The sequence below is a fragment of the Arvicola amphibius genome, chromosome 1, assembly GCF_903992535.2.
Source record: "Arvicola amphibius chromosome 1, mArvAmp1.2, whole genome shotgun sequence".
In the NCBI taxonomy this organism is placed as follows: Eukaryota; Metazoa; Chordata; class Mammalia; order Rodentia; family Cricetidae; genus Arvicola; species Arvicola amphibius.
In genome coordinates this window covers 152,780,404-152,804,782 of record NC_052047.1, presented here as the reverse complement: position 1 = coordinate 152,804,782, position 24,379 = coordinate 152,780,404, and the positions used below count along the sequence as shown (strand labels likewise).

General features: G+C 54.1%; 2 protein-coding genes and 1 long non-coding RNA gene across 8 annotated transcripts in view; 1 reads left to right on the top strand and 2 right to left on the bottom strand.

Moving 5' to 3' along the window:
- Myrf (myelin regulatory factor) overlaps positions 1-19,223 on the top strand; it is a 31,415-nt gene extending 12,192 nt beyond the window's left edge. The window contains exons 3-27 of one of the 5 annotated variants that reach the window (XM_038348866.1): positions 23-286; positions 3,900-3,961; positions 4,758-5,034; positions 5,583-5,833; positions 5,915-6,038; positions 7,697-7,892; positions 9,119-9,195; positions 9,376-9,486; positions 9,846-9,936; positions 10,285-10,485; positions 10,647-10,758; positions 11,208-11,317; positions 11,924-12,084; positions 12,166-12,238; positions 12,499-12,587; positions 12,872-12,940; positions 13,297-13,377; positions 13,566-13,651; positions 13,735-13,908; positions 14,131-14,382; positions 15,738-15,825; positions 16,033-16,107; positions 16,439-16,544; positions 16,809-16,883; positions 17,020-19,223. In XM_038348866.1, coding sequence (XP_038204794.1) covers positions 23-286; positions 3,900-3,961; positions 4,758-5,034; positions 5,583-5,833; positions 5,915-6,038; positions 7,697-7,892; positions 9,119-9,195; positions 9,376-9,486; positions 9,846-9,936; positions 10,285-10,485; positions 10,647-10,758; positions 11,208-11,317; positions 11,924-12,084; positions 12,166-12,238; positions 12,499-12,587; positions 12,872-12,940; positions 13,297-13,377; positions 13,566-13,651; positions 13,735-13,908; positions 14,131-14,382; positions 15,738-15,825; positions 16,033-16,107; positions 16,439-16,544; positions 16,809-16,883; positions 17,020-17,100 — 3,286 coding nt within the window. In that variant the 3' untranslated portion in view covers positions 17,101-19,223. Of the gene's footprint in view, positions 1-22; positions 287-3,899; positions 3,962-4,757; positions 5,035-5,582; positions 5,834-5,914; positions 6,039-7,696; positions 7,893-9,118; positions 9,196-9,375; positions 9,487-9,845; positions 9,937-10,284; positions 10,486-10,646; positions 10,759-11,207; positions 11,318-11,923; positions 12,085-12,165; positions 12,239-12,498; positions 12,588-12,871; positions 12,941-13,296; positions 13,378-13,562; positions 13,652-13,734; positions 13,909-14,130; positions 14,383-15,737; positions 15,826-16,032; positions 16,108-16,438; positions 16,545-16,808; positions 16,884-17,019 lie in introns of all 5 variants that reach the window. The other 4 variants (XM_038348865.1, XM_042056068.1, XM_042056070.1 and 1 more) reach the window with 4 other exon arrangements.
- Positions 2,743-9,187, bottom strand: LOC119827312. Of its 2 annotated transcripts, none has more exons than XR_005287635.1 (4): positions 9,083-9,187; positions 7,709-7,909; positions 5,306-5,402; positions 2,743-3,247 (listed from the first exon to the last, which is right to left on the bottom strand). It is a non-coding gene; the product is annotated as an uncharacterized LOC119827312 (long non-coding RNA). The 2 variants fall into 2 exon arrangements; XR_005287639.1 differs by having other exon boundaries at positions 2,743-3,228.
- Positions 19,224-19,991: 768 nt separating the features above from the next.
- Tmem258 (transmembrane protein 258) lies at positions 19,992-24,265 on the bottom strand. Its single transcript, XM_038314746.2, has 4 exons — positions 24,159-24,265; positions 21,468-21,577; positions 20,516-20,652; positions 19,992-20,098 (listed from the first exon to the last, which is right to left on the bottom strand). Exons 1-3 carry the CDS (start codon positions 24,159-24,161, stop codon positions 20,526-20,528), a joined length of 240 nt encoding a protein of 79 aa, XP_038170674.1. The 5' UTR covers positions 24,162-24,265; the 3' UTR covers positions 19,992-20,098; positions 20,516-20,525.
- Between the last annotated feature and the right edge of the window lie 114 nt (positions 24,266-24,379).

Sequence of the window (24,379 nt, the reverse complement as noted above, 5' to 3'; positions counted from 1 at the left end):
GAGCCTCCTCCCTTCCCCACAGCTGCTTCCCTGACATCTCTGCACCAGCCAGCACAGCCTCCTTCCCCCACGGGCCACCAGCCATTCCCGGCTCCAGCGGGCTCCACCATCTGAGCCCCCCTGGGAGTGGACCATCCCCTGGGCGCCATGGCCCCCTCCCACCCCCGACCTACGGCACCCCACTCAACTGCAACAACAACAACGGCATGGGCACCGCCCCCAAACCCTTCCTGGGGGGCTCTGGGCCTCCCATCAAGGCAGAGCCCAAGGCTCCCTATGCCCCAGGGTGAGTGGGGCCAGGGAGTGGGTGGGGACAGAGTACAGGGGCTCAGTTGGCCACTGTCCAGCAGATGTTGGCCTGTGGACTCACAGTGGGTAGGGTTAAATGACAGAGTCCCTGTGGGTAGGTTCCAAAAAAGGTGATAGGAGACTTAAGTGCTTTTTTCTGAGGCCATGAACAGGCACGAGGGTTCTGAGAACAGTGAGGATTGTGCTAGAAACATCTCAAAGCAAAGTTGGGACAGAAGCAGAAAGACCCAGCACCCCAATCAACATCCAGGAACCCAAGCACACATACACTCCCCCATGGGGCACCCAAGCACAGTGCCAGGCCCCATCAACCCATGGAGCCTTTAGCTGACCATTTTTTGTGTCCCGAGAGTTGCCAGTGCCTCATGTTGCCCTCTTAGTTTGTGGAGCCAAGGGCAGTTACATCCTGAGGGGGCCTTCGCTCTGCCAGCCTCCCCCATCTCTCTCCAACCTACCGTACTGATGTCCTGACTCACCTGGTTTGACCACCTGCAGTCATAGCCCAGCCAGCCTCCAGACCCTGTGGTTCTCAGCCTTCCTAATCCTGTGACCCTTTAATACAGTTCCTCATGTTATGGTGACCCTCAACCGTATAATTCTTTTCATTGCTACTTCCTAACTGTGATTTTGTTACTGCTATGAATTGTAATGTAAATATCTGATACACAGAATATCTGATATGTGACCCCTATCAAAGGGTCATTTGACCCCCTTCAGGGGGTCACAACCCAAAGGTTGAGAACCACTGCTCCTGAGCATGCTCAAAGGGAAATGTCCACCAGACTCTCCACGAGACCTCAGTAAAGCAGGGCAGAGGTCTTGTCTTTAAGTAGAAGGCTACAGGGGGCAGAGATGATACAGTGCCCTGCAGCCTGGCACCAGCCTAGTCCTCCCAATTGTCAGCTTCTGGGTTTGGTGACCCATGACCTCTGCCAGGGGTTAGGTTTCCGCACCTTTAACCTGAGTCCCACATTCATGGTGGAAACTAAGGGAAGGAAAGCAGAGTGGAAACACTGGGTAGATACATTTGACACATTGTCAACAACCTCCTGAGGACCTGGCTTAGGGTGACTGTACTGGCGACCAGACACACAGTGCCAAGGACAAACCTTGGTTGCTTGAGGGTGTCTCTAAGCCTAAGCTGCCTGGGGGTGGAGGGGGAGGAGCTAAGCTTTAGCAGGCACAAGTGAGCTTCTTGGCCTTCCCCTGAACCAGCTGTGGGTGGCCCCTGAAGAGTTTCTTTAGAGGCACGTGGGTATCCTGGTGTAGGCTTTGTTCTAAGCACTGAACAAGACAGACACATGCCCCATAATGGGTGGTGAGCGAGGAACTGAGGTGTTGCTCAGTGTTGGAGTACTTTCTAGTATGTTCAAGACCCTAGCTTCCCTCTCCAACACTATAAAAATAAAATAATACACCACGAAAGAGGAAATAATAAGTGAGACTGCAAAAGAATGCAGGTCAGGCTGGGCGGTGGTGGCGCAAGACTTTAATCCCAGCACTCGGGAGGCAGAGGCAGGTGGATCTCTGTGAGTTCGAGGCCAGCCTGGTCTACAAGAGCTAGTTCCAGGAGAGGCTCCAAAGCTACAGAGAAACCCTGTCTCAAAAAAAAAAAAACAAAAAAACAACCCAAAAGGAAACAAAAAGAATGCAAGATCACTGTCAGGAGGTACAGGGGGGACAGGTGGAAATCACTGTCAGGAGGGACAGGGGGATGGGGGAAGATCACTGTCAGGAGGGACGGGGGGGAGACAGGGGGAAGATCACTGTCAGGAGGGACAGGGGGGCAGGGGGAAGATCACTGTCAGGAGGGACAGGGGGGACAGGGACAGATCACTGTCAGGAAGGACAGAGGGGACAAGGGGCAGATCACTGTCAGGAGGGACAGGGGGGATGGGGGAAGATCACTGTCAGGAGGGACAGGGGGATGGGGGAAGATCACTGTCAGGAGGGACGGGGGGGGGGAGACAGGGGGAAGATCACTGTCAGGAGGGACAGGGGGGCAGGGGGAAGATCACTGTCAGGAGGGACAGTGGGGACAGGGACAGATCACTGTCAGGAAGGACAGAGGGGACAAGGGGCAGATCACTGTCAGGAGGGACAGGGGGGATGGGGGAAGATCACTGTCAGGAGGGACAGGGGCAGGGGGCAGATCACTGACAGGAGGGACAGGGGGCAGGGGGAAGATCACTGTCAAGAGGTACAGGGGGCAGATCACTGTCAAGAGGTACAGGGGGCAGGGGGAAGATCACTGTTAGGAGGGACAGGGGGCAGATCACTGTCAGGAGGGACGGGGGTGGCTGGGCAGATCACTGTCAGGAGGTACAGGGGGCAGGGGGCAGATCACTGTCAGGAGGTTCAGGGGGCTGATGGACTTGGAGTGGGACAGAGCTGGATCAGCACACAGACTGAGGCCATAGTGAGGGGTGTGGGGCCCTTCCCTGTCTGCTCTTCCATGTTTCCCACAGGAAATCTTGTTTTGGGGTTCACATTTTTTATTTGAGGTTCTTGGTTTTGAACTCAGGAGCTCTTCAAGCATGCTAGGCAAGTGCTCAACCAGTGAGCTACATCCTGGAGGCCTTTTTTTCCCACTTTTTGAGACAGGGTCTCACTAAGTTGTCCAAGTTGGCCTTAAACTCATTCTGTAGCCCTGGCAGGTCTTGACGTTGTGATCCTCCGTCTTGAGCCTCCTCAGTAACTTGGGGTACATGTCTGCATCAGATTCAGGATCTTTATTCTTGAGCTGATTTCAGAGATGTAATGAGGCCTCCACAAGCTGGGGGGCAGAGGCCGGGGAAGAAGTGGGCATGGCTTGTCCAGGGATGTGGTAAAACTCTACAGCCAGAGCAGGAATGTGTTCACAAAGACTCTGAAGCCTTTCCGGTGGTCCCTGGGCATCATGGAGGGGAGTCTGTCCAGCTGTGGGAATGAGAGTTGACTAAAATAATGTCAGATCCCTGGGCAGCCGCAGTCTCTCTCTCTGGGCGAGTACATGGTTTGTACAGGACATGTTGACCTCTGGGCTTGAGTTTGTTCTTTTGCCTGAACCACTGATAAAATAAAACTTGCAGGAAAAAAAAAAAGCCTAGGCCCAGAAAAGCTGGCTCCCTGCCCAGTTCACACCCCAGTTCACACCTGCCTCTGGCAAGGCAACTCCTGGGTAACCCACTGAACCACCTCAGATCCAGCCCCCAGGTCCTAGGATTTCCAGGAAGCTGGAGGCTTCAGTGGGTACCTAAGGGAAGCGGAGACCTGGCCCCTCACTCTGAGGAGCGGGGGTCCTTCGATCCCTGTGCCACCATCAGAGACCAGGCCTCTGACACACAAATAACCTTTATTAGGCCTGGAGATCCAGGGCAGAATACAGAAGTCCTTCACCCGCAATATAGCCCTGGATCCTTCCAGAGCTCTAGGAGAGACAGAGATACCCTGAGGCATCTGTGAGGAGATCTCAATGGCCTCAGTCTCTGGCGAAGATGGGGAGGGGGGGCCTTTGCAACCCTGCCCACAGAGGAGCTGCCTGGCTTGAGGGTTGGGTTTGGGGGTTTAGCTGCTGGCCCAACAGTCTCCCTCCTCCGGCCCCCCTGCAGCACTCTGCCAGACTCGCCCCCAGACTCAGGCTCTGAGGCCTACTCCCCTCAGCAGGTGAATGGTGAGTCCAGCGGGCAGCGCCAACCTCCCCCTCTGGGTTTGGGCAAATGGTTGGTGCAGCCTTATCAGGGAGAGAGGGAGGAGGGAGGGAGGGGGCCAGCAGCTGCCCAACGGGCCAGATTATCGCTGGTCAAATACTCCTCGGCGCTGGCTATTGTTCCCCCATGGGCGGGTGGGAAGCCTGGTCCTGCCTCAGAGCAAGTGTCCCTGCTGGCGATGCCACCGTCTGGCCCCCTGCGCCATCATGGACGCGCCCTTTGGCGGTAAGTGGACGGCTGAGGAAGGCTGCTGCTGGGCCCACCTTTCCAAGGTGCTGAGGGGCACAGTGGCCCCCATGTGGCCAAGAGTAGAATGATCATGGGCAGACTGAAGAGGGGTCAAGAGTTCTGTTTATCCTACCAAAACATCCCTGGAATGCTTCCTGAGGAACAAAGGGAGCTGCAGCCCCCTCAGGCTGGGGGACTGGCCCCTGGAACTGGGAGTGGGGCTGCTGGAGGGAGGAGGCTGAGTGGGGAACTGGACTGGGGTCGCCTAGAGACTCTTTCTTCATTCTTCAAAGAAGTTAGAGCCTGGGGATCCCCTGAGGGGCTTGGCCTGGACAGCCTAGGGGAGAGAGATGGTTAGGACGGGGAGCCATCCTTGCCCAGTCTGACTTCCCTGCTCAAGCTCTCTAGCTGGCTTTCCAGTCTCCCCACCCAGCCTCTGGCATGGCTCAGGAGGGCACGAAAGCAAGAGACCATGCCTAGGGGGAATGGGTGAGGTGGGTTTCTGACTCCTGTCCCCCATCTCTTCCCCAGACCCCCATCTTCTGCGCACCATAACCCCGGAGACTCTGTGCCACGTGGGAGTTCCTTCCAGGCTGGAGCACCCGCCCCCACCTCCAGCCCACTTGCCAGGCCCACCCCCACCCCCGCCACCCCCACCTCACTACCCTGTCATTCAGCGGGACCTCTACATGAAGGCTGAGCCTCCTGTACCCCCCTATGCTGCCATGGGGCCGGGTCTGGTGCCCCCCGAACTCCACCACCCCCAGCAGACTCAGGTGCTACACCAGCTGCTGCAGCACGGAGCTGAGTAAGGCTTGGGTAGAGCCTCCATGGCAGGAAGGTGGGGTGGGAGTCAGGGCATCAAGAGTAGGTGAAACAAGGTGGCCCTGGGGAAACACAGACGCCCTACAGAACTGATGCTTGGAGGGCCTACAGCCATAGCTGATGGGTGACAGCTACACCATTCACAGATAGGTAAACTGAGGCTCTAAGAAAAGAACATAGTTTCCCCGAGAGCCAAGACTTGAAACTGAAACTGAATTCTTAATCCAGACCCCAGTGCCTTTCTGTCCACTTACTGAAATCCTCAGGTTTCTGAGAGAGGCCATGTGTGTAGGATGCTCTGTGGAGGCTCAGAACCTTGCCCTCCTGGATTCCACAGGGGTAGGGGTAAGGCTGTAGCAAAGGCAGAGAATGGGAATACTGAGTGACAGGCGAGAGTACTGGGAAGGCACCTGAGGGCTTCATGTAGGAAGTGTCTTCCTGGCTGGGTGCCCAGGGCAGAGGGGTGGGCACTGCACAGGAGAAGGCTCAGGGAGAGAGCCAGCCCCCATGCCACTCACCTCTGCTCCCCAGGCTCCCTCCACACCCCTCCAAGAAGAGGAAACACTCTGAATCACCCCCCAACACCCTCAATGGCCAGATGCTGAACGGAATGATCAAGCAGGAACCTGGGACTGTGACAGCCCTGCCCCCACACCCTGCCAGAGCTCCATCCCCTCCATGGCCTCCCCAGGGCTCCCTCTCACCTGGCACCGGCTCCTTGCCCCTCAGCATTGCCCGAGTCCAGACTCCACCTTGGCACCCACCAGGTGCACCCTCCCCAGGTAGGTGACTGACAGGCAGGCCATTGATGTTGGGGAGTGAGAGCCCTGGGGTTAGGTCTAACCTGGCATCCCTCCCTCCAGGCCTCCTGCAGGACAGTGATAGCCTCAGTGGCTCCTACCTGGACCCCAACTACCAATCCATCAAGTGGCAGCCGCATCAGCAGAACAAGTGGGCAACCCTGTATGATGCCAACTACAAGGAGCTGTGAGTGACCTGTGCCACCTAGCCACCTTGTCTTGGGACAGCTTAGCACCCCATTGAGGTCCTAAGTCAGGACCTGGGAGTGCTCTGGATATGAAAGAATCACATGTGATGGAAGAGCCAACAAGCTCAGGGAAGAATTAGGCCCAGCCCAGGTCTCTCCCAAGGTAGTGGTATCTACCAGGGAGGGGCCTTGGGAGCCAAGTCAGGAAGAAGTGGGCGGGCTCACATCTTCTGGCCCCTCCTCTAGGTTCTCTTCCTACATTCCAGGAAGGTAGCCTTAAACTTAGCATAAACCTGGCCCTTACAGCAGCCCCCTTCCTGTTTAGGGAGGAGGGGTAAGGGGGGTCTAGGGGTGAGGCTGCCCAGGGCGGTCCTGTTCCTTCCTCAGTACCACCAGGATCTAGCTTACCAGGCTCCAGGCCAAGAGCCCAGCGGGGATCACCCTCCTTCCTCCCCTAAAAGGCCAATGGGTACGTCAGAGGGTGACACCCCCTCGGTGTACTTCGGACTTAGCCAAACAGGAGCTAGATGACTGGGGCCCTCTTGTCAGAATGGTGGCTGAGACAGGCTTCCTGGAGTGGGTGCCCTGAGCTGGGCAGTTTCTGTCCTGTACCTCCCAGGGCTGGGCAGAGTGGGATGCCCAGTTGTGATGGCTGCTGAAATGAGCTAGGTGGCTTTCATGGAATCCGGTCCCTATGGCCTGAAGAGAAATCCCTCTATTCACACACCTCCATACCCCTTGGGCACTTTGCTACCTCCACATCTAGGCCTCAAGGCCAGAGAGCTAGCTGCAGAGGTCCCCAGTGTGGCCCAGGTACTTTCTAAGGTAGTCGCTTAGGCCAGACAGATGGGTGAGCCCTGTAAGGGAAGAAAAGATGAGACCAGGCCTTCCTTTGGAACTTTCTCATAAGTGGGGAAGCATTCTCCTTGTCCAGCTTCCTGTAGGTGTCCAGCAGTGTACCTCTAATGCGTGGTAACTCTGGGAAGGGTGAGTCAAGTCCTAAGTCAACAAGTGTTCTCTTTACTGCCCCTGGAGGTGCCCTAAAGACTCCAGACACTGTCCTGGTGACAGATGGCAAGCTTCAGTTGTTTCTGAGGGGGAGTTCAGGAACCAAAAGTACTCCCTCTTTCTGGGGCAGTTGTGGGAGTCAGAATGAGGGCACTGGGGGCCTTGAGCGAGGGGGTGGGCCAGGGTGGGGCAGGGTGGGCCCAAGGCAGAGCTGGCTCCTGGTTCCACCGTTTCCATGGCAACCAGCTGTCAGGCACAGTGAGACTCTGCAGATGCATCCCCTCTCATCCCATCTCCCACAAGGGAGGGGGCTTCAGGCAACATGTGGGAAATGGTTAAGTGTGCTGAAGGGTGGCCAAGGCCCTCCTCTAGAGTCCCCTCACTTCCAGTGGTCCTTGGCTTGCTTTCTTCATCCCAGCATGGGACAGTGGGTGGCCCCAGGCATGTAACACAAAAACCTGTGCGGCTTCTCTTGGGGGCTTAGTCTCCAGGCTAGAATGGGACTGACCTCTTGGTAGTTTGAAGGATGTTGGAGAATATAGACTAGGTAATAGCATTGGAATATGGGCCTGTAGGAGGAAGCAATACTCCATATTTAGCTTGGGGAACTACTGATGAGTCTCCGTCCCTTCCCCGCTCTCTCCTCTAGGCCTATGCTCACCTATCGTGTGGATGCTGACAAGGGCTTTAACTTTTCGGTGGGTGATGATGCCTTTGTGTGCCAGAAGAAGAACCACTTCCAGGTGACTGTGTACATCGGCATGCTGGGCGAGCCCAAGTATGTTAAGACACCGGAAGGCCTCAAGCCGCTGGACTGCTTCTATCTGAAGCTGCATGGAGTGAAGGCAGGTTTGGGGTTTGCCTAGGAAGGGAGAACAGAAGGGCCAGGAAGCTCCAAGATGCAAGCGATGAGGAAACACCCCACGGCTATATCTCACGGCTGCCCCACCCCTCCACCTTCTAGTGCCAGCCACCTAGATGTGGGGCTGCACGGACTTCACCATCTTCCTTATGCCTTGCTTCGTTCCCCACTCCACACCCGAAGTCTTTATCTCCAAGCCAAGACCCATCTTCTGGCCCTCCCACTGGTGCCTCAGTTCTCAGAGCCAAACCAAACGTCAGTTGTCCCTGTCCTGTGCTCCACCTCAGGATCCTGGCTACTCAAGCTATATATCCTAGGGACCCTCTTACCCTCAGCCTGTCATACATTTCTGGAGTAGCCCTCGCCTCCTCCCCTTTGCCCCCCCCATTGACCTGAGTCACCCCCATCCCATATCTGAATACCCAATCAGCGTCTACTCTGCCCTCAATCTCCATGACACACGTGACTGCCGTCCACCCCTTCCTTCCCAAGACTCCACTGTCTTCTAAACTGTGCCCACAGGGCCTTAGAAATCCACCCCTGTGTGTGCTGTCTCCCACATTTTTCCTCCCAGAATCCCATCCCAGCTTTCTAACCCACTGCTCTTGGCAGATTCCATTCTGATGCCCCTCAGGGAAACCTGTCCTGAGGCCCTTTGTGACTGAGGGGATCTGTAGCATAGCCATTGGAGCCATGAGCTCCCTGGGGACAGGACAAGGTGTGTCTGATTCTGTCACAAGGTGGGCCTGGCTGGTTGGCATGGCTCAGCCACTGTTTCTGAAGAGTTGAGAGGCTGTGGGTATGTGAGAGTGGCTGGGGTGTGCTCTGTGTGTGTGTGGGGGGGGGCTGCAGGGAGAAGAATGTGCAGGTATGGGTCATAAGGCTAAGTGGAAAACACGTGGGCATGCATGGAGACGTTCGGGAGTCAAATGGCACACGACACGGTGATGGGTTGCCATCCTGGAGGTGACCATACATCAACATCCAGAAGTAGGGGAAGTAATGAACTGTGAGCCGACGTGAAAGCTATGTGCGTCATTGAAATGGCTTGGGAGTGTGGGGTGTGGATGTGGAGGTCCCCGAGTTTATGAGAAAGTGAGGTGAAGACAGGATTCTGCCGCCGACCAGAGTGAGGGGGTGAAGGAGGAAAAGACCAGGTGATAGGTGACGAACCTTGTCCTGAGGTGCCCTGGTCCCATTGCTCTCCAGCTGGAGGCCCTGAACCAGTCTATCAACATTGAGCAGTCTCAGTCAGACCGAAGCAAGAGGCCCTTCAACCCTGTCACGTGAGTATCCAGCCCTATGGGGGTGGAGCCTGGAAGGGCCCATCTTAGAACTGGCTAGAGAGACAGGCAGGCGCTTTGCCTGCCTTTGCGCGGTTGCCTGCGGTTGCGTGGTTTGCGCTGCGGCACAGCTCCTCGCAGCCTCTTTTTCTGTCCCCTGAGATCTCTGCCCATCCTATGCAGGGTCAATCTTCCCCCTGAGCAGGTCACAAAGGTGACCGTGGGGCGGCTCCATTTCAGTGAGACCACTGCCAACAACATGAGAAAGAAGGGCAAGCCCAACCCTGACCAGAGGTGAGCAAGCCAACCTGGCCACGGGAGCCCCTCCCTTCCAAGGAGCAGGGTCAAAAGGGGGCCTCCATGGAGCATGCCAGGCGCAGGTCCACAATGGCCTGTTTCCCAGAGGGGGAACTTGAGGTTCAAAATATTTGGCAGATTTAGGACTCCGGCTCACAAGACTGGCTTTTGAGTTCAGAAACAGTTCTTGGGCTCCTAGTGGGCCCGAGAGGAATTTTGCCCCCTAGTGGAGGCTCATGTTTCTCCACTGTGGGATACTGTGATAACGCACTGTGGGGCTGTGTATCCAGGCCTCAGGCGCAGGGAGGGTGGTTAGGGGCACTGCTGAGTGTTACTGAGTCCCCGGTGTATCCCAGGTATTTCATGCTGGTGGTGGCCCTCCAGGCACATGCGCAGAACCAGAACTACACACTGGCAGCCCAGATCTCAGAGCGCATCATTGTGCGGGTGAGAGTCATCTCTCCCAGGGCTGGAAGAAATAACATCAGGAAAATACTACGGGATGGGGTTGGGTTGACGTGCAGCTCTTGTTGGGCACTGGCTGTGTGATCTTGGGCTTTGTTGCCTTATCTAGGCCTCGGGGCCTTCTTCACTGTAAAGTGTGAAGGTGGATCACACCTAGTAGTCTCTTGGGTCCCACAAGTGACTTAATGTTGTCACAATGAACTGGGTAGTTGATTGGACATGGGGGGGGCAGGAGACTTGACTAGGAAGGGTGTTCTTGGGGATTCCCCTTTTCTCAGGGCCCTGAGGTTCCCCTAACTCCAAGACTGATCCAGACCCAACTTGCCATAGGCCTCTAATCCAGGCCAGTTTGAGAGTGACAGTGACGTTCTGTGGCAACGGGCACAGCTGCCAGACACCGTCTTCCACCATGGCCGAGTGGGCATCAACACAGACCGGCCCGATGAGGCACTGGTTGTGCATGGCAATGTCAAGGTCATGGGATCTCTTATGCACCCTTCCGACTTGAGGGCCAAGGAGCATGTGCAGGAGGTAGGGACAAGTTCATAGGTGAGGGCGGTGCTGTGGGTGATGAGTAGGACCAGTAGGGAGGACCAGGATGCCAGGGCAGGGGTGGGGAGGCTGACCTGAGGCCTGCTCTGGATGGCAGCAGGAGGGGAGGAGGGTTCAGGGTCGGCTCTGTTCCCTGGCAGGTGGACACCACTGAGCAGCTGAAAAGGATCTCGCGCATGAGGCTTGTGCACTACAGATATAAGCCCGAGTTCGCTGCCAGTGCAGGCATTGAGGCCACAGCACCAGAGACAGGTAGAGACGTACCTGTGTCCCCAAGCTCTGGTCAGTCTGTCCTGTCTCTCGGAACCTGTTCCCAGGAACCCCTGCATTGACCTTTGGTGTTCCGCACTCTGAAATGTTGACCCCTCTGCTACTGGAATATCATGCCTCCCGGGTCTTTGGATCTCTGCCCTTGGACTCATCATCCTAGGAATCACCACCTGGCCTGAGATCTTTGTCACACAGCATTCAGAGATTTTGCATTCTCTGAGAACCCCACCTCCTTCCCCTAAAATGCCACTAGGATCCTACCTAATCCACAAATCCCACGTCTTGAGCCTGGGAACTTCTAGGCTGTGAACAGTTGACTGACGGAGCCCCTGCTCCAGGGCTCCTCGAAACTCAATCTCAGATACTTCTCCAGAAAGCTATGAGCAGCTACGGGCAGGACCCCCAGCCACACACCCTTGGCTTGTCCCCAGGTGTCATCGCACAGGAAGTGAAGGAGATCTTGCCTGAGGCTGTGAAGGACACAGGAGACATAGTCTTTGCCAATGGGAAAACCATAGAGAACTTCCTGGTGGTGAACAAGGTCAGTTATGGGGACTGGAGGGAGCGCTGGGACAGGGGGACTGGCCAGTAGCGGGCACTGACTGGCAGAGGGAGGAAGAAAGAGCTTTCCTCCTAGTACCTCCTGAGTCCCTGCCCACCACACAGGAAGGGGCCAGTGTTCAAGGTGGAGGGGCAAGTTAACCACTGGAGGCTGTCTGACACAGGGCAAGATGAATCCCTCTGAGGTTTCACTCCCCCAACTGCCATCAATTAAAATAGGGTAACACAATGTGTCACCTCCTGTCCCGAGGCTCAGGGGTGTGGTTTATTATGAAGGTAACACTTGCACTTAGTGACATGAACCTTGTGTACATGTTCTTAGAGAAAAACACATGATACACTTTACCTACCCGAGGGAGTAGGTCCAAGGGTTGGAGCTCTTGATTTGAGAGAGGCAAGGTTGTTTAGCCTAGCCTAGTCAGAGGCAGCGGACATGGATGGAGCAGAGGCCTCCTCCAGGCAGGGATATTTCTAGGGCCTCTGTGGGCTGTGGAGAGCGGGAATTCTGTTCCTGGCCCCATCCAGCCCGCAGCTTGGGGACTCCTTGGGCCATGGTGCCCTCAGTGCTGTTGTTGCCCCGGGGCAGGAGCGAATCTTCATGGAGAATGTGGGGGCTGTGAAGGAGTTATGCAAGCTGACAGACAACCTGGAGACTCGCATCGATGAGCTGGAGCGCTGGAGCCACAAGCTGGCCAAACTGCGGCGCCTTGACAGCCTCAAGTCAACCGGCAGCTCTGGCGCTTTCAGGTGGGGGCACTGGGTGGGGCTGGGGCAGGCAGGAGAGACCTCTTTCTGGAAAACATCCTGACCATTGTCCTCTTACTGTAGCCATGCAGGGAGCCAGTTTAGCCGCGCAGGCAGTGTCCCCCACAAGAAGAGGCCCCCTAAGGTGGCCAGTAAGGTGAGGCTGTGCAGGGTTGGGAGGCTCAAAGGGCCAGGACTTTCCCATCTCCATGGCCTCTCCCTTCCAGCTTACACCACTCCAGCCTCGTCGACTCCAGTTCTAACCCCTCCCCTCTCTGCTCTTGACCTTGTAGCCCTTCCAGCCCTTTTCTGCTTCCTCTCCCTCTGGCCATGAAGAATGGGGTTGGGGAGACTGGGCAGGGAAGTAAGTTCCTAAGTCCACCATCTTCTGGTGTGTTCTTTCCTCTTGGTCCCCAGTCATCACCAGTGGTCCCAGACCAGGCCTGCATCAGCCAGCGCTTCCTGCAGGGAACTATCATTGCTCTGGTGGTGGTCATGGCCTTCAGGTGACTTGTCCCTTAGCGACCGGGGAGGCTGGCTTAGAGAGCAGAGCTACCTACCCAGTGGGTCGGATGTGCCTGGGTCCAGGCCCTGGAGTTGAGGAGGACCATGGACTGGGAGTAAAGCAACTGAGGTCAGGGAAGGTGGGCTGCCTAGCATGTCTCCTCCTCCAGGGTCTGGGAAGGCCTGTGTGCAGACATCACCTGGGAAGACCACAGAGTCTGCCATAGAGAGACAGTGTTGGGTGGTGGCTTGCATTCAGACAGTGACCCTTTTCTGTGGCTCCCAGCGTGGTGTCTATGTCTACGCTGTATGTGCTGAGCCTGCGCTCCGAAGAGGACCTGGTGGATGCTGATGGGTATGTCCCTAGGGATCGGGCTTCTGCTAATGGAGAGTGACGTGGGTCAGAGGCATCTCCCTCTAATGGGGTTCAACCTTAGGCATATAGCCTGCCAGAGCCTGTTGTGGTGGGAGGGGAGGTCTCCTGTACAGTGGGTGCTTTCTACAGTCCCCGTCTGGCCTAGTCAGTATTCCTTCAGGAAGACCACCTGGAAGACACTCGTAGGAAGAGGGAGTGCTGGGAGGGAAGGCCAGAGCAGGACCTTGGGCTCTGTCTGTCACTGTCATGCCCTAGCTCCTGGGGCTACCTCTGACTGTGTCTTTTCTCTCTCCTCCCGTGTCCATCTCCCTCCTGGTCTCTCTATTGTTTCTTAGCTCTCTTGCCGTGTCCACTTCCTGTCTCCTGGCCCTGCTCCGGCCCCAGCATCCTGGGGGGAGTGAGGCCATGTGCCCATGGTATGTGTCTGACCGAGCACCCCTCCCTCCTCTGGCTCCGGCTACCCTTCTTCCTGCTTCTGCTTCATATATTCCCTCTCCACCACCTCCTGCCCATCCCTGCTTCTCTGGGATTCCCAGCCCCCCACCCCCACCCCACCTCAAGGCCCTCCCAGTGCCTCTGAGCTCAACCCACGCCTCCTTAGCAGGTCTAGCCAGAGCCTCGGGACCACACAGCTCCGACAGTCCTCTGTGACCACTGGAATGCCGGGCACACAGCCCTCTTCGCTGCTGGGTGTGTCTGGGGGGTGGGGTGGGGCAGGTGGTGTGTGGGGCTTCAGTGTCCTCCTCCAGCTCATACAGCTCTGGTTTCCTCAGTTACCAGTTCAGCCTCAGGTCCAGCTCTCCGTACCTTAGATCTGTGCTCCAGTCAGCCCTGCCCCATCGTCTGCTGCTCCACTCCCACCTCCAGTCCTGCTACAGATCCTAATGTTGACTTCACTGCTACCCCTGCTCCAAGCTCCAGGCCCAGCCCCAGGCCCAACCACTCAGGTATGGATGTTCTAGGGGCAGGACCAGGGTTGACAGGGCTGTTTGGTATCATTTGCATCCAGAGAAAGGCCCCAGAGGAAAGGTGGGAGGGATTCCTGGATTGAAGGTTGGAGGGGGGGGTCACCCCCATGGGAACCAGAAAACACAAGAGGGTTCACAGAAGCTCAGGACAGGAGGCAGCCGGTTCCCCTTTTCTCAGCTTATTCTTGCTTCTGTCTATAGGCCCCAGCCAGATGGCCCCGCTGCCAGCCACCAACATCAGAGCCAAATCCTGGGGCATTTCAGCTAATGGCATCAGCTATTCCAAGCATCCCAAGAGCCTGGAACCTCTAGCTAGTCCTGTGGTCCCCTTTCCTGGGGGGCAGAGCAAGACCAAGAACAGTCCCAGTCTCGGTCTCCACAGTCGCGCCCGCAGAGGGGCACCTCAACCCAGCCCAAGCCCTGCCCAACTCGCTCAGACCCAGGACCAGCTAGGTACTTGTTGCTTTCAACACTTCGTAGCCGGCCCAGCCACAAGGCTGCCTGGACACAGAACTGTCAGTCAGCAGACATTAGTGATGGGGCCAGAAGCCTCATGTAGGTCATGTCATTAGATCCTCACAACTTGGATGGGGAGAGAACTCAGTAGGCAAAGCCCTTGCTTTGACAACATAAAGACCAGAGTTTGATCCCTATAGTGTCCAGGTGTGATGGCATCTACCTGTAATCCCAGTGATAGCAAGATGAAAGCAGAGACAGGCAGATCCCTGGACCTCACTGGACAGCTAGCCTAGCCTATTTGATGAAGTTCTAGCTAATGAGAGACCTTGTCGCAGACGAAAGGAGGAAGGCACTGTTGCCACGGTTCAGAGGAGGAGCTGGAGACTTAGGTGAAGGGACATATATCACCCATCCGTAGTCCAGCTAAAATCCGTCTCCACTGTGCCAAATTCCAGATTATGCTTACTTTGTCTCTATGCCAGGGTGAAGAGGGTGAGGTACTAGGACCTCAACCTCAAATCTTTGGTTTTAACCGAGACAGAACTTTTTGCACCCAAGTGTTCTTTCAGGCTGACTCGTGTGTGTTCTCTGGGCTCCCGCAGGCCTTAACCGGGGTCTCTGCATGAGATATGGGCTTCCTCACTTGGACTTTGTGGCTTAGCAAACAGAAACCTAGACACTGTGGTCTGTGCAGAGACAGATGTTCAAAGTGGTGGGGCAACCCCAAGGGTGGGAAGCTCACCTCAGCTTTGTGGGTGCTCGAGACACACATGACTCTGCCTGAGTGTACCTCAGAGTGATGGGTCCCTAGGAGTAGGGAGGGAACTTCGTGTAGGATGACCAAGGAGGGCAGCAACCAGAGAAGGCTTCCCTAGAGGAGGTGACATTGAGCCATCTTTGAAAGACATCTGGGGTTTGCCTAAGAGGAAAGCCATTTTGTCTGTATCAGGTGACCTCATGGAGTATTGTGGGTGCTGCTGGAGACCTTGGGTTATACCTTAAAGAACTGAAAATGTACCAGGTCAAGGAAAGGTTCAGAGGCCAGTGACCATAGCTTCCCACGACTCGGGTAAAGGACAAGGCAACAGCAAACCTGAGATAGTCAACACACAGCCTCAGCTCCCCACTGCACGTTAATGGGTTTGCTCAATGAGGGCCACATGCTAGCCAGCCCCTGTTGTGAGGACTACTCTTCTGCCCTTCCATGGCTGGTGGTGTATGAGGCTGTTGTGAGGGTCTGAAAGAATTCCGGCTCACACTGAGGTGTGAGTGAAAGTCCCAGTGTGCTGCCACTTGCATTCTCCCCTCGTCTCCTCCTCACCGTGGCCCAACGGCCTCTCTTCTTACAGACCCAGTGCCATCCTTGACCTCCATCCAGCTGCTGGAGACTTCCATGCCTATCACTTCCCAGTACTGTGTGCCAGAGGATGCCTGCAGGTAGACTGGGCTCCCTCCTGTCACCCCAAAGGGGGCCCCTCAGGTGCCATGAGTCCAATCAGTTTGGATGCTCAGATCTTGGCCCTTCAGGGAGGATCTTTTCCCACAAGTTCGGGCAGCCCCTTTCTAGGTTTTGAGGGCTTCAGTACAGAAGGAGAGGGAGACTGGCAAAGAGGCCTTGCTGAGGTACCATCTTTGTCCCTTTAGGCTCGGAAACTTCACCTACCATATCCCTGTCAGCAGCAGCACCCCGCTGCACCTCAGCCTGACCCTACAGATGAAGTGAGTGCTGGTGTTGGGGAGGGAAGGAGCCGCTAGAGCCTCAGAAAAGTCAAAGCTGAGTGTTCATCACATTTCTCACGGGGGAGCGGGGGCATGGGCGTGTGTGCCCGGCTGCTTGGGGAAGGGCTGCAGAGGGATGCTGCTGCCGGGGTTATGTGGCTGTAAGACCCTGCCTCTCTGGGACTACATGGGATGGTGGGAGAGGTTTCCTCCGTCCCAAGCCATGGACTACTCTGCGTGGTTCTCAGGCTCTGTGAAGATACGCCTTGTCTTGGGTGGGACTGGGCTACTCAGATGGGAACCCCATCCCATTAACCCACTTATTTCCTAGTTCCTCAGTCCCTGTGTCCGTGGTATTGTGCAGTCTGACATCAAAGGAGGAGCCCTGTGAGGAGGGGAGCTTTTTGCAGAGACTCCACCCCCACCAAGACACCCAGGTAGGGGAAGGAGGCAAGGGACTGTCTTCCTGTCTGTGAGCTGCAGGTGTGGGCAGGGTTAATGAGAGACTCACACAAGCACAAGCGTAGAGCACAAGGAGATACAAGACAAAGGGAGGCCAGGGCCAGGGAAGGCAGGCTGGGAGGGTGGCTGCCCCTGCTCTCTAAGAGGAATGGGCTCCCCCTGGGCTGTGATGGCCGTGGTGGAAGGAAGGCTGGTTAGGACAAGGTGGCCCTGCCCCTTTCTCTCCCTTCTCTCTCTAGGGCACCTCTCATCGGTGGCCAGTAACCATCCTGTCCTTCCGTGAATTCACATACCACTTCCGTGTGGCACCGCTGGTGAGCACATAGGCCCACCTGCCCACAGAGGCAGAGGGAGTGTCTATGCAGTATGGGGCTTGGGAGAAGAATAAGGGCTTTGCAAAGCATGGTAGGGCTTGGCAACCACCTCACCCATCACTTCCCTTCCACATAGGGTCAGGCCAACTGCAGCTCAGAGGCCGTCATCCAGCCAGCCACAGACTATTACTTCCACTTCTACCGCCGGTGTGACTGAGCTGCCTCCTGGGGCAGTGCCACAGCTGGGATTGGGTCCCCGGGCCCTCAACACTGGATGCAAAGGTGTTACACTGGAGCCTGCTGCAGGCCAGCTCTCTGCTCTTTACTGCCTCCCCTTGACTGAGGAGACTGGAAATCTTCACACTGGAGCTGCTGGTTAAGCTGGTTACCCTCACACAGTATAGAGGGGCTAGAGTGACCAGCATCCTGGGCCTTCCTTCTGGCCACCTCTTCTTGGCAGCACAGGACCAATCCGTGGCAGTCTAGATATGGTTGCTGGAGAGCTCAGTGCAGGGCCCTGTAGGCAACGGGAAGCTATGGCCCTGACTTGTCCACTCCAACTCTCCTTGCCTTCCCTTCTGAGCTGTGGTGGAGAGAAGACCCATGGGGGTTTGACCCAGACCTGTAACACCTAGCTGGACCCCATGAGTTCATGGAGAGCCGAGAACTCTCACTATGCTGTTCCCAGGAGGGACAGCTCGGTAGTACTTTCTGGGGCTTGACTGTTACACTAGACTTGGATTTCTAAGCTTTAATGTGGTTGGTTCAGGAGAGTTCTCCCTGGGAGAGCTTAGCTCCTAAGAATTCCCGAGGCAGTTGGGGCCAGCCCTGGATGGCTGGAGAAGCTGACCTTGTACCTTAAGTCTACTAGTGTCTGATGGAGTCACCCTCACAGACCTGAACCAGTGGGGCCAATAGGCCAGGTAAGCCTTGGACCCCTGAACCTGGAGTATCCTGGAAGGCAAGGTGCCCTATGAGCTCCCAAGATCTGTGTTCCTGGGAGCTTCCCAAGCTCATGATGGAGTTGGTGACAAGATCATTCTCTGAGCAGAGGAGCAGGAATCCTTGCAAGCAGTAGGCCAGTTTCCACTGGAAGGTGGATGCAGATAATGTTATTAATGATGTAATTACTAAATGCACTTAAACCAGGGCAGCATGGATAGGAAGGAGCTGGAAAGCTGAGTGGGCTTCAGGTTGGAAGGACCCTGGTGCCCCCCAGATCAAAGTTCCTCCCTCCAGGCATAGATCTATGCTTGGTGGGACCCATCTCTGCCTCCCCCACCCCCAGGAGACGAGTGGTGGGTTTGGGCTGAGATTTTACTCAAGTGACACTTCAGCGTTTCTTAGCAGCACCCACAGCATTCTGGAAGGGGCGCTGCAATCATTTAGTTGTCATGGGCTCAGCAGTGGGAAAGGGAACTGCTCATACCTTGAGGTATCCTGACCCTTTGGACACCAGACCTTGCCTTTTCCAACTCCCATTCTCAGCTCTAAATGGGCGACCTATCTATAGCAAGTGGAGTCTGAAAAGTCCTGTCATGGCTCTCAAAGCAGGATAGGGAAACAGCAGGGATACCTTGCCCCCAAGCTTTCTACCCAACTTGGCTCCATTCCTTTATTCTGCCATAGGAATCATGGCCTATGCCTTAAACCACTCTGTTCTGCCCTCCCGCAGGGTAGTCCTTCCTGCAGTGCCTTAAGACTGCCCAGCCCCACTGCTTTAGTAGCATGCTGGAGCTCCCCCTCATGAGGGGCAAGTGATCTTGGACTGTGGCCCCTCAGTCCTTAACTGGAAAGTGACCCTCCACTACCCCCTGGAGTCCATCTGGACACAGCCAGCCTACGCCCACTGGCAGCTGCCCGTTTGCATGCCTCAGTGTGAGTTGGGGCCAAACTTGGGCTCCAAGCTGCTTGAGGGGGGTCAACTTCGGACCAAAGTCGCCTTAAGCCCCAAGTATGAAAGGGCTTAGGGGAAGGTGAAAGGGCCACAGGTTGGAAGCTGACAGCCTGGCATGCCCTCCCTTCCTCTCCCTTCTGGTGTGTTCCTATAGCCACTGGGCTAATCTCTCCCTTGCTTTAAGCTGTACATAAGGCCCCCAGCACAGACCCCTGCCCATGATGTACCCCTTAGTGGCCTGTGTGTTCACAGTGTCTCCCTTCCTGTTAACTCCCTATCTTCTCCTTGAGCTCTGACTCCTATTTATCATGTACTCACTCTGACTCTGAGGAAGGCAGAGGGAAGCCACTGGGCCTACTTGCTTCCTGTCCCCAAACTATCCTTTTCTTCTCAAGTAAATATACATATATAAATAAATGTATAAATACTGCTTTGTATCTGAACTTGCCTCCTGGTGTCTTCTTGGGATTCTTCTGGTGGGAGGGGAGCCATCTGAGGCCAGGCTGGCTAGAATCCAGTTTCTGAGGGGCCTAGAATATCCTGGTTCCCACACCAGAGGGCCAGAAAGTCACTCCGTATTTTTATGCCCCCTATTCTTGGATTTGAGGGTGGAGTTGGCCACATACACCTCCAGCAAACCTTTTTTTTTTTTTTTTTTTTTTTTGATTTTTCGAGACAGGGTTTCTCTGTGGCTTTGGAGCCTGTCCTGGAACTAGCTCTTGTAGACCAGGCTGGCCTCGAACTCACAGAGATCCACCTGCCTCTGCCTCCCGAGTGCTGGGATTAAAGGCGTGCGCCACCACCACCTGGCTCAGCAAACCTTCTTAATGAACCTGCCCCTCCCACCTAGAAAGAATCTACCTAAGGGAAAAAAACAGGTTGAGCCTAGATGACCAGAGCCCAAAGGGGGGCTGAGTTCAGAAAAGACTGGCCCAGGGCAAAACTGACTGCTGCTGGGCCTTGGAGAAGTCCGTCCAAATCCACAGAAACAGGTTTGGGTCCTTGCTCACAGGTGAGCCTCACAGCAATGACAAGATGACACTGCTCTGGAGCCCTTACCCCTATGAAGATAAGACAAACCTCAGCAACAGGTACTGATGAAAGGCAGTGAAGTGGGAAAGGTGGGACTTTAACAGTCAAGGACACTCCAGTACATTCCAGTACATCCACACCCCATCTCCCCACCCCCATGGAATGGACATGAGGCTGGCTGGTCACACATCTGCCTTTATTGTAAATAGCAGTTGGGACACTTGTAGCAGTGGTAAAAAAATTAATTTACAAAAGCAGGGACTTGGTGAAGCTGCCTGGTGGGTACCTGGAAGAGGAAAGCAGAATTAAGAATGAGACCAATGACCTTCTACATTCCCCCCCTGTAGCCCCGTGTTCCTTGAGCAAGGGCTATGCAAGGGTCACCAAATCTGACTTTCAGTCACCTGTTTGGTGCTCATCTCTTACTTCCCGGATCCTTTCTAAGTCATCGTATAACTTGAAAGAACACAGATGTAAAAACACAGGTAGCCCTCACCCGCATGCCTACCAAGTGCACCTCAAGCTTGAGTGAGGCCTTGAGTAATATGGAGAGCTCAGAACTGACACACCAGATCTCACTGAGGACTGAGGAGAGTGTGATGTAGCCCAGTGTTTCTGTCTCCATGAATCAGGGAAGAGAGGACCCATTGATATGGCTAGAGGAGGCTTCTTCAGGCATGCACCATCTTGTTACAGCTCTTACCCTTGGGGACTCATACGTAGATGCCAACCCAGAGCAGGAGGAAGAGGACTCCAAAGCCCATGAAGAGTGACGCCACCAAGGAGATGAGGAGCTCTTTGTAAATGTCACGTGTGTACTTGGTGGAGGTGACCTCGTAACTAGAAGGACTGTTAAGGAGAAGCCAAGAGAGCTGGCGCACACCTTTAATCTTAGCGCTTGGGAGGCAGAGGCAGACAGATATCTGTGAGTTTGAGACCAGTTGTCTATAGAACTAGTTCCAGAACAGTCAGGGCTACACAAAGAAACTCTATCTTGAAAAAACAAACAAACAAAGAAAAACAAACCAAAAAAGGAAAAAGCAAAAAAGGAGAAGCAAAGATGGACTACAGCGCAGGCACTGTCTAGGACCACTCAACACGGGGAACACAGGCTAATGGATTCCTGGAGGCTTGTCTGGCTTGGTGCTGCCAGGCAGAGGGGACCAAGAGATGGCACAGGCCCTGATGCTCCATACCATACCTCTAACACCCACGACGGAAAGAAGCCCACAGTAGTTAGGCCAATCACCTCTAATCACATCTCAGAGTACAGCTAATACTGACGCCACTTTCTGACACTTGAGCACACCCCTGCTTAAGACCTTTCTGCTGGGTGGAGAGGTGCAATCCCAGCACTCTCCAGAGGCAGAGGCAGCGAACCTCACTGAGTTTCAGGTCAGTCATGTCTGCACAGTGAGACTGTCTCAAAACAAAACCCCCTAAATATCAACAAGCCTCCTTTAGAAACTTAGTTCAGTCTCAAGAGCAAACAGCTAACTTGAGGTTGGAAAGTGAGGCCATGGCCTGCCTTTTCCTCACCTTGTCCCAACCCCACCTCAAAGGAAAATGTAGCAGGGTGCAGTTACCCAATGTGGTTTCTTTCTCAGTTCTTAGGCCACTAACTCTGGCTCCCTGGCTGCTCAGTAAAAGGATACACGAAGAACCAGGCGGTGAAGAACATGCCGATGGCCAGAAGTACCACAGTCAGGTGTGGGAAGACAGCCGGGTTGACCGGGCTGGTGTACCTACTCATGGCCTCGAGCTCCTAGGGAAGAAAGGAGACCAATCTTAGTTTCAATTTGGGCAGACCCTGGAGCAGCCATGCACTGCAGAAGACTGTTAGAGGCACACCTCAGCCTGGGAAATGTAGAACTCCTTCAAGTGATTCACTATGGGAATGGAAATTACAATAATTTTGTGTGTGTGTATGCTTGTGTCTGTACACATATATATGTATATGTGTGTGCATTTAATTTTTTATATTACATTTATCTAGTCTGCATGTGTGTGGTGCAGGTATCATCAAGCGCATGCGGAGGTCAGAGGACAACGTGCAAAAATTGGTTTTCTCCTTCTACCATGTGGATCCCAGGGATTGACCTCAAGTCACCAAGCTTGACAGCAGGTGTATTTACCTGCTGAACCATTTTGCAGGTCAGCCTCCCTACTCACTTTCTTTTCAAACTTGTGGAGGTTAAAGGACAACTTTCTGAGAGTCACCTTCTGCTGTGTTTGAGGCGAGGTCTCTCTCATTTCTGTTTTCTGGGTCACTACAACACACACTCCAGGTCAGTTGGCCCTCAGGCTTCTGAGCAGTTCTCCTGCTTCCATTTTCCACTTTCCACCTTGCTATATGAGTCCTGGCTTTAAATCTAATCCACACCTGGCTTTAAGACTAATGTGGATCCTAGGATCCACACTCAGGTTGTTAGGCTTGTATACCAGACCCTCTTACCCACTGAGCCATCTCTCCAGCCTTACAATCACAAGTAGGGACACGGCAGACTTTGTAGTAGAGCATTTGCATAGTGTGTATCAAATCTTGGGTACGAGCGCCAGGACAGAAAAAAAAACAAACAAAATAACAAAAAAGCACGAAGGCTATAGCTTTCCTTTCGACAAGATAAGAGCAGCAGCTGAGAGGCTGTAGAGATGGCTCAGTGGTTAAGAGCACTGGCTACTCTTCCAGAGGATCATGGTTCAATTCCCAGAAACCACATGACAGCTCACCACTGTCCACAACTCCAAGAGCCGACGTCCTCACACAGACACACATGCAGGTAAAATGCTGATGTGCATAAAGGAAGAGGAAAAGGAAGAAGCAGCAGTAGCAGCAGCAGCAGCAGCTAGGGGCTCAGGCATACAAAGGGATAGAGACTCTTAGGACTTTCTAGACAGTGATCACTAAGACAATCATGGATCTGTCTGGAGAAAAAACAAACAAAGAAAAAGCGTGCTGGGTTGGAGAGATGGCTCAGAGGTTAAGAGCACTGGCTGCTCTTTCAGAGGGCCTGAGTTTGTTCAATTCCCAGCAACCACATAGTTGCTTACAACCACCTGTAATGAGATCTGGTGCCCTCTTCTGGTGTGCAGGCAGACACACAGACAAAACACTATACATAATATATATACATAACTTAAAAGAAATACATACATAACCTTAAAAGAAAAGAAAAACAAAAAACAAAAAAAAAAGAAAGAAAAAAGAAAAAGCTTGCCCACAATTTCCATTGCTTTTGGATTTGTGTCCAGACTCTAAAGCACTCATCTGTGCAGGAAGCCAAAACCTAGACTACTACACAGAGCTCAAGCTCTAATTCAGGAGCACTTTTTCCACCACATTAGGAGGAACCACAGGGATCTCCTAGCAGAAGATAACTGGTGGTAACAGCTTTACTGCATCCCTGGGGTTTGAGTTAAGTAGTTATAACAGCATTTGTTTCATAGGTCTGATGAGTAATTGGAGAAAGACTTATGATAAATGTTAACACATCTGGTTTACTGCCCCGCATAGAGTAACTGCTCAATAGGTATTTGTTTCCTTCCTAAGACTGCAGAGAAGCTCATGAGATAAAGCCTGTGAAAGGGATATAAACGTAAAGTTCTGTACAAATGTTAACTTTCATTGTCACTTGCCAGCCAATGCTTCTAAAGTCCAGAACATAACAACTCCAGAGGAGTAAACTGAACCCATTGTTCTAAGAAACACAGGAATTCAATTCAGTAAACAATTATGTCCCCCGTGCCCCCCCTAAAAAAGTCAAAGACAATTGCTGCCATTTATGGAGCCTCCAATTGCAGGCCCAGTGTTTGACAACAGGAATACAAAGATGAATAGACATTATCCCAGAACTAAATGCACGTCAGATGGTGGTCACTAGGAGGCGTGGCAGATAAAAGAGAAGTCCATGAAACGTGGCAGGAGGTGTACAGAGACTGTGAGAGCTCCCAGAAGACAGACAGACAAGTGCCTATGAGGGTTTCAAGTGTTTCACCAGGTAATGACATACATCCAAGGGCCTTGCGGGATGAGTTCGGCAGGGGAAACTTTGCAGATAGAGATAACTGATCAGAGGAAACAGAAATAAAAGCGCGAAGGTATGCAAGTGCAACCCACACCCCTCAGCCTTATAATCAACAATATCATAAGCCCATTGTGATGGAAACCTCAGTCTGAGAAATCCATGGCAAGGGGCTTGCTATCCACGTCCCCAACTCAAACACGACTCCAGCAGCGACCCACCCTCGGGTCACGGAAAGCTAAAGACTCTGCGAAAGAACGCGATGTGGACCGGGCACCCAGGAATCCTGGCCCACAGCCCTGTCAGCAGCTCCCACCATCTCACCATTTTGCCCCGCACACGATAAACCACCGGTCCACCACCGGAAGAACACGTCGGCAGAAGCAAGCGCGTTAAGCAACAGGAAGAGGATGTGGTCCCTCGCGCGTGGCATTGTGGGACTTGTAGTCCGGCGGTTTCGGGTGTAGAGGTGACTGGGACTATGAGGACTTGGTTCGAGTGGCTTGAGGTCGGATTATGAGAGAGGGTAGTGCAGGGTCTCTGTT